This window comes from Cynara cardunculus (assembly GCF_001531365.2).
Source record: "Cynara cardunculus var. scolymus isolate 2C chromosome LG 15, CcrdV1, whole genome shotgun sequence".
In the NCBI taxonomy this organism is placed as follows: Eukaryota; Viridiplantae; Streptophyta; class Magnoliopsida; order Asterales; family Asteraceae; genus Cynara; species Cynara cardunculus.
The window spans coordinates 7,477,536-7,485,851 of record NC_037542.1 but is presented as its reverse complement, the minus strand read 5'-3'; the positions used below and the strand labels follow the sequence as shown (position 1 = coordinate 7,485,851).

At 36.1% G+C, this 8,316-nt stretch overlaps 2 protein-coding genes across 2 annotated transcripts; one reads left to right on the top strand and one right to left on the bottom strand.

Moving 5' to 3' along the window:
- Positions 1–405: 405 nt before the first annotated feature.
- On the top strand, positions 406–3,454 carry LOC112527482 (14-3-3-like protein GF14 iota). Its single transcript, XM_025138165.1, has 7 exons — positions 406–478; positions 1,712–2,018; positions 2,242–2,329; positions 2,413–2,522; positions 2,608–2,756; positions 3,164–3,210; positions 3,293–3,454. Exons 1-7 carry the CDS (start codon positions 406–408, stop codon positions 3,299–3,301), a joined length of 783 nt encoding a protein of 260 aa, XP_024993933.1. The 3' UTR covers positions 3,302–3,454.
- A 1,460-nt stretch (positions 3,455–4,914) lies between these two features.
- On the bottom strand, positions 4,915–8,099 carry LOC112527483. The gene is made up of 5 exons (XM_025138166.1): positions 7,822–8,099; positions 7,305–7,377; positions 5,975–6,026; positions 5,647–5,716; positions 4,915–5,383 (listed from the first exon to the last, which is right to left on the bottom strand). The coding sequence occupies exons 1-5, from the start codon at positions 7,930–7,932 to the stop codon at positions 5,297–5,299; spliced, it is 393 nt and encodes a 130-aa protein (XP_024993934.1). The 5' UTR covers positions 7,933–8,099; the 3' UTR covers positions 4,915–5,296.
- Positions 8,100–8,316: the final 217 nt, after the last annotated feature.

Sequence of the window (8,316 nt, the reverse complement as noted above, 5' to 3'; positions counted from 1 at the left end):
ATTAGTTACACAAATTTAAAAATAAAGCTTTAATAATAAATTGTACTTATATATAATTTACTTATAATCTTGAATTTCAAGTAATATGTATCAATAAATTTATTTCTTGTATAAAAAATAGTTTTTAAGAATTTTTATCAAATATTTTATACTATAGTATAGATATTTTAATATAAGTTACAATGATTTTTAAGAAGATAATTAATTGGTCTTTGGTATTAATTATGGCATTTATTACCGTATCTGCCCCATATTGATGAAACCCGATGGACGATCCAGATTTAATCTTAACCTCCATAACTTGCTCGATCTTTAATTATTTGGTAAACCACCATCACCACCACCTCCACCTCCACCTCCACCTCCACCTCCACCTCCATTTCTTCTCTGTAATTTCTCAAGAAAATGTCGACTGACAAAGCCAGAGAAACTCATGTTTACACCGCGAAGTTATCCGAACAAGCGGAACGTTACGAAGGTATCAACTTCATCTCTTAACTTGACGTACATTTGTCTTCTTTGGATCGATGTAATTTTCTGTGTTGTTTTCATTCGTATCGTTATCGTACGCATGAGAAATTTCTGCGACTTTATAGATCGAAGATTTTGTGTAGGATGGTGTGGATTTACCGGATTCGCGTTTAATTTGTTGATTTAGTTTTATGACGTGATTGCGATATGTTCGGGACAATGACATTTTGGTGCAGTAATGTTGGGTTGATTCGATAAGCACACGTCTGGTTTCAGAAAGAAACATCTGGCTTATTTTGAGGGTGTTCGATCATTCTGTAATATTACAACACTGAATCATATCCAAAATCAACGTTTGTTACTTAAACGGCCAGTGGATTTCGATTATTTTTGGTTATTTTTCATTTTTATCTGTGAGTCATTTCAGTAAAGATCTAAGTTAGGGCAACATTCCACTTGAAGAAAATTTAGATATGACTCAGAATGGAGAATGGATGAACAAATACAACCTAATTAAAGATGATTAATTAATAAATGCGTGGATGAACAATTTGCCTAACATGTGTATATTGTATGTATGCATAAGCTCACCATTTGATTGTCACTTCTGAATTCTGATGTAAACTTTCTTGTTTAATTATCTCAGTATAGAAACAACTGCTCTATCTTTAATGGTAGTGAGATATATTGGTTCGTTTGGTTTGGTTTGGTTTAGTTTATGTGAACTTGTTGATATGTATATCTATCCCTGAGGGAAAAAGGAAATACAATCTAAAATAATTGCCATACCTGCATGTGGGAGCAAGAGGCATGATGATGTATTGTTGGTGGGATGACATTTTTATGTTAGTAACATTATGTCATTTTATGTCCAGCATTAGAGATGTGTTACCCATTTCGGTAACAAGTTAAAATGGAAAAGTAAATTCATTTCTATGCCATGTTTTGTTAAATTCAGTTGATTTATCAAACACTCTTTAGGCATTGTGGTACTGTTTGTAGGTCTTCATCTTCATGCTCTCTGTTAGTTCATCAACTATGTGGCCCTTTGAACATCTTATTATTCATCAATCCTTTTACCTTGAACAGCTTACATGAAACATAGGTCTAGTACATCATCTCTCTGCTAAGTTTCTGTCGGGCATCTTATTATCTCTGGGAACTTTCTTTTTGGTTGTAGATATAAGCATGTGTATACAGTATACGTAACCTGATAATCATGATACATGTGATGTTGCAGAGATGGTTGAAAGTATGAAAAGTGTTGCAAAACTTGATGTTGACCTTACTGTTGAAGAACGAAACCTACTTTCAGTAGGGTATAAGAATGTCATTGGTGCAAGGAGGGCCTCTTGGCGTATTATGTCGTCAATTGAGCAAAAGGAGGAATCAAAAGGAAATGAGAACTATGTCAATCTAATCAAAGGATACCGCCGGAAGGTTGAAGAGGAGCTTGCTAAGATTTGCAACGACATTCTCACAATCATAGATAAGCATCTTTTACCTTCTTCAGGATCAGGAGAAGCTACTGTTTTCTACCACAAGATGTGAGTCACTTATTGCCTATTATTTCCACATCTGCTAGACACAGTCCTTTAACCCCTGTATATGTTGGAACCTCCATTCTCTCTTCAAAGGCTCTTTTAGAGACTATCTGAAGGGGTTCCATGTATTGATTCTCATATGAGTTTTTCCTTCAACCATCTTTCTTGTTATAAGATTGTAGTTTACTCGAATAAATATCGCCTCCTCTACTTTGTGCTCGTATAGGAAAGGTGACTACTACAGGTACCTTGCGGAGTTCAAGACAGATGAGGATAGAAAGGAAGCCGCTGACCAATCATTGAAGGGATATGAGGCACGATCTTTTCTCTCAATACATACTATATAGATATAGTATCATATGTACATAACATTCATGCTATTTCTATCCCATTGTAGGCTGCTTCTGCGGGTGCCAGTACAGAACTCCCTTCGACGCACCCAATCCGTCTTGGTCTGGCTCTCAACTTCTCAGTTTTTTACTATGAAATTATGAACTCTCCTGAGAGGTAAAGTTTGATTCTAATGTATTAAAGACTCGTAACCTACGTCGCAATCATCCTAAATGGTTGATCATTAACATAAAAATTGCAGGGCCTGCCATTTGGCTAAACAAGCTTTTGATGAGGCAATTGCTGAGTTGGACACCTTGAGCGAAGAATCATACAAAGACAGCACCTTGATCATGCAGCTACTGCGAGACAACCTCACGCTCTGGACCTCTGATTTGCCCGAGGAAGGAGGTACTGTATAAGGCCTTTCCATACATCTCATGTCTCTTATCTTCCACAAAACCAAACCAATCCAAACTAAACTAAACACACCCAGTATATCCCACTTGGAATCTCGCCATAGAAATATGCAATTCTGTCAACTTGAAAGATTTCTTTTAAATTTGGAACCATAAGATCCTTTTCTATCCAAAAGGACATAGCCAATTGCCCTCTTTTGACTGTACTTGTCGTTTGTCTTGTTAAAAGAGTCTATAAACATAAAACAGCAGCTCAAGCGGTGACATTTTCTTAGACTGAACAAAACCAATTCAAACTAGCCCAAAGAGTAGAGCGGTTGTTTTTTGTGAAGACATTTTCTTAAATTACAGAAATCCAATAATGGAGTGAATGTCATGACAATGTATTGTTTCCTACAGGTGATGATAAGTTAAAAAATGAAGAAGGCAAAGCAGCTGAACAAGAGGTTAGCACTGCATTGTGTCTTATCTTGAAGGAACTTCTTGTTGCCATTTTTTATTGATCTCATCTATCCATCTATCTTGCAGAAGCAGTAATGGAGGGAAACAAAAGATTCAGGATCTTTTCTTTTAGGAAAAAGACCATCTTTAATTAATTATCCAGATTCTGGTTTTTTGTTCATCTTGACAGTTTCTACTTCTAACCCCCTGGGCTTTTGTTGTATCAAATTGGAACTTTTATCCTTGAATCAAAGAGATAACAATAGTTGTTGTTGGGTTCCTTTTTTTTTTTTTTTTGATTAACGTGGATATCCAACGCGCTATACGAGCTCACTAATCCCAGAGCAACCACCTGCTTTGCAGATAGCCTGGAGTCACCGCATTTGAACCTCCGTGGCCACAAGGGGATTTTTATTCCTCCTTGGATTTGAACATGGGACCTTCTGGTACTTTTGATCTTTGGAGCCAAGCTCAAACCAATCAGGCACCTCCTTTGTTGTTGGGTTTCCTTGAGGTGTGATAGATAGGGAATTCAACAAAGTTCTCTATGCTTTGTTTTAAATCAAACCCACAATTGGATTTATGTGTTTGTTAGAGATGGTCAAAATGGTTAATCACGTCTTCTTTTGAAATATATGGTATTTATATAACACGTTTTCGTTACATTTGATTTGGTAGAGTTTGAACCTTTAGACATCTTGTTAGGTTTTATTTATTTGGTCATAAATACAAATAAAAAAGCACAAATTTTGAATATTCATACAATTCGATGGCTTAACTTTTTTGAATAATCATAGTCATCTCATGGTTCAATATTGGAAATTTGAGTAGTGCATCTAACTCTCCGTTGTTCAGAATCCCGTGGAATATCGGTTTCCCTCTTCATCGATTTCCTTTATAACGTACAAAAGTTCATTCTCTAACGATTGTGTATATCACAAATGCAAGCGTCAATCGATTTCAGTGTAAATATCACAAATGCAAGCGTCAATCGATTTCAGTGTAAGTCCACAAACATCATGTCCCTAAAAGGAAAAGTTAGAAGTTCGATTCTAAAGTTATGGTGCTAGTTTGGATGGTTAGTAAATATCTAGCAATGGCAGAGAGAACGAGAATTTAAGTACATGATAAATACTCACATCAGATTGTTACTGTTACATTTATAATTTAGCCAACACATCAGATTGTACGGGAAAAACACCACCAATTCTAATTTTTCAACACATTTTGTATTATTAGATGCGTTGTCAAAGGAAATGCTAATTATTTTATCTGGAAAATTATAAAACTTAATCATATTTTTTAGCATTTTAAATCATTTTTTTCCCGAGTGTCGGAAACCATATTGCTCAAACATCATTGTACGATTCATCGTGGTCCAAGTTGATGGATCAATCCCATCAGTTGTTACACAAAAATACAAATGTGGTAAATTGTATTAATTGCTCCAAACATCATAGCGACACAACATACTAAGTTTTTAAAATAATTGTTGCATTTTCTTTTTTCGTGATGTATTTTTACATCCCATAGCTTCGGCAGATCGCTTAGCCCCGTTCAATAAAAATACTAAGTTAAGCCCAAAGATTCCGCCACCCTGTAGGAACTACGAGATTACCCCAAGGACGCCAAGTTATGCAATTTTCCATACCAAAATGGGTCGTGTTTAAGGATAGAAGTAGAGTCGTGCATAAGATAGTAACGACCCTATAGAACGACTTACGAAGTTACGATACCAAGTGTTTTGTGGCCCAAGTATGTTTTCCTGCCTGGGAAAACAGTGACCTATGACTAATGTTTCAGATGTACAATTCTGCTGACCATATTAAGCAAACTAACAAAAGCTTTAGATTCATATTCTAGTTTAAGATGGGTTTGGTTTTCGGTTCTATTGTTTTTATCTTTTGGTTTCTAATCTAGTTTTGATTTGTTTATCAAGTATAGGCTGCGGATGATACGAAAAAACATAACGAAATTGAAAATTCCCATATTCAAGTTGTGTATAGAATTCTAGCAGAAAAAGGTGTGGTCGAAAGACGGTCAAGGAACCTGTAAAACTTGATAAGGGAACATGGCTATTTACAGAGGCTATCAAGATTCTTCCTTGGAGAAATAACTTGGTGGCAAGCTAAATTCTTCGACTTGATTCAGGATCCCGCTCTCCTCATCATCTGGCTTCTGCATTTCGGCAAAAGAGAAGCATGTTACCGCTTCGTTTTGACTTTTTACAGTCAAAGGAACCATTTTTCACAAGCAAATATTGACGCCATTTGTTCTTGAGAATTTGATAACCTTATTGTTGTTCTTCTTTCATAATATAATTTAATATTAATACCATTGTTCAGTTTTTAAAATGAAGATAAGTTTTGTGTTTGATAGCAAAAGTCAAAATGCAGTTCCAATTTGGCAATGCAAAAGTCTGTCAGCAGCACCAGACATACCAGCATTTCCAAGTTGTAGAAACGATCCAGCATTTGCAGGACATCAGAAGCAGAAAACTGCCTATTGAAGCTGCGGTGGCAACAAGTAAAACAACGTAAACAGACCACTTCGATGTAAATCTTACTTACAGTTCCACAAATATTTACAACTGAAAAACCGAGTGGGGCTATTTTTTATTATTATTATTTTCTTTTGTGGNGGGGGGGGGGGGGGGACCGCAGACCTGATCGCTACCCTGAAGAGTAGAGTGGTTGTTTCTGTGAAGACCCCCGGCTTGTGCAAAGTGAAATATATACAGCTAATAGTAAAAAGAGGGGAGAGATGAACCTTCTCCGCATGTATTCCGTTAATCCGTAAAGAACAAAGTGGCGGTGTATTCCTGATGCATAAGAGATATGAAGGTTATAAGTTTAACTAGATCAGAAGATTAATTGGCAGCAGGAACTACAATATGGATGATAAATGGGATTAAAAGATATCGAGGACTACAGTTCGCTAATCACTACCAAACCAAATGAACTAGTGCTGAATAGAAAAAGAAAGCATTTGGCTTATTGAACAAATTTTTTTTTTTTTCCATATGTCAATATCCAATACCAAACTTGATTTCATGAGGAATCACTTGAATGCATGGGAATGCACCGGAAAAATGGGAGGAACACGTGGTTGTGCTCGAGGTTTTTACCATACAGCAGGGGTATTATTTGTTAACCATTCAGACGTCCAATTTTTTTTTCCCAAACATGACCTCTGCTTATCATATGGTCATATCCATTTAGACCTGAACAAACACCACCTAAGTATCACCTTGGAGTTCAAGGCTTTGACTTTTGAGTAGATGAAAAGGTTGTAAAAGATAGCTTGGACAAGTAACAATGTGAAAAGGACAATGGATGGATGGATGTTACAGGGTTCTATTGTTCAAAGTGAAAGCAGGGTTGCCCAATCATGAGAAGTCAATCTTACAAATGAGAGAGCGTAACTTTTTATGTATATATAAGAAAGCGATATCCTATAGGAAGCGCCTTTTCAGAAAGGGAAAAGACGAAATAAACCAACTAGGCAGCTAGGGTAGAGTCATCAACCTGATTTAATATAGAAACAACAAATGGTGCCCTTTTTGCACCAAAGCTAACAAACATTGTTGGTTGTCCTCCATAAATTTGTATGTATCATTAAAGCCATCTTAAGGGTCACGTCTTCATCAGCCACTACTATTCATGCACCACAACTATAAGCCCCAAGTCAAGATATTAACGTAATGCAAGTAAGAATAGAAAGAGAACAAAAAACACACAATTCAAACACGAATACACTTGACGTCAATTACTGGTTATTAATTAGTTTCGCCCTTTTGATTTTTTGGTGCATATTCTTCTTGAATCATTTCCTCACTTACATATGCACACAGCAAATACCCAACATATATTAAATACCTTCACCCTGCCCCAAAAAGAAAGAAAATCCAAAGCAAAGATAGATTTCTTAACAACGTTGCCGAAGATTATATACATTAAAAAAATGACTCATCTAAGGCTTTACAATAGATGGTAGTTTAGAGCATCAATTAGTCTTAACTTAAATTTGTGAGGGCTATATATCTTGAAACAAAGGGAAATTGAATTCGGTCGGATGGACAAAATCGATAAATATATACCTCGTAGCTTTACAGGTGGATAGATTTCAAGAGCTTCGAGCAGCTTAAGCTCCAAATCAACCTGTGATTGCTCCTAAAACACCAAACATGTGGAAATATCAGAACACAGAACTATGAAGAACAGTAAGAACCTCAAATTACTGCATTCAACTAAACTACACCAAGTAATACGCACCAAATCACTATCAACCTTAAATGAACAAATGCGATAGAAACAAGATCCCCAAAAAAAAGCACACATGTAAATATCCAGCCGCCTTCCAATTTTAACAAGATCATACATATGACAGGTCGATATGTATGGTCAACAAACGCACCGCTGCAATGATCCTAACTTTATCAAGGCTTCGAAAAACCATATATAGATTTTACTACAAGTGAGTTACAAAATTGCGACGACAAAAAGTTGCATGTTACGAAACACCGATGTAATACTTCGTTTTCGTATGAAATCCATAAGCGATCCGTCCCGTAAATTAATCAAGCACACGTACAAATACAGAAAGAAAGCGATAACCTTCCGAAGAGAAGAAGCAGACGAGTTGGGAGCTTTGCAAGGAGAATGAACTGACAATCCATCTTGTTCTTCCTCTTTACCTCCGCTTTTCTTATTTACCCCTCCATTCATCTTTCTTTTTCACGAATTACTACAGATTTTCGGCAACAATACCCTAATATCTTTGTGTATGGGTACAAATACGAGATTTGGGGATCGTAATTTAACGATAAGAAAGATGAATCAAATCAAAACGAGTCTGCTAAGATTTTGAGTAGGTTTTGATTTGTTCAAATCCGGAGAGCTAGGGATTTGGCGTTTGATCCGGATTTACCTGCTGTTTTAGAATTGGGCTTGTTGTTGGGCCATTGCTGTAATTGGACTCAAATCCTATATTTTTAATGGATTTGAAATCGAGTGATTTTAATGAAATATTATAAATATGGGATTTAAAAATAATTTATGAGACGTTTACCTAAATGCTTACCTGGTAAGCGCTTATCTTTAGGAGTCAAT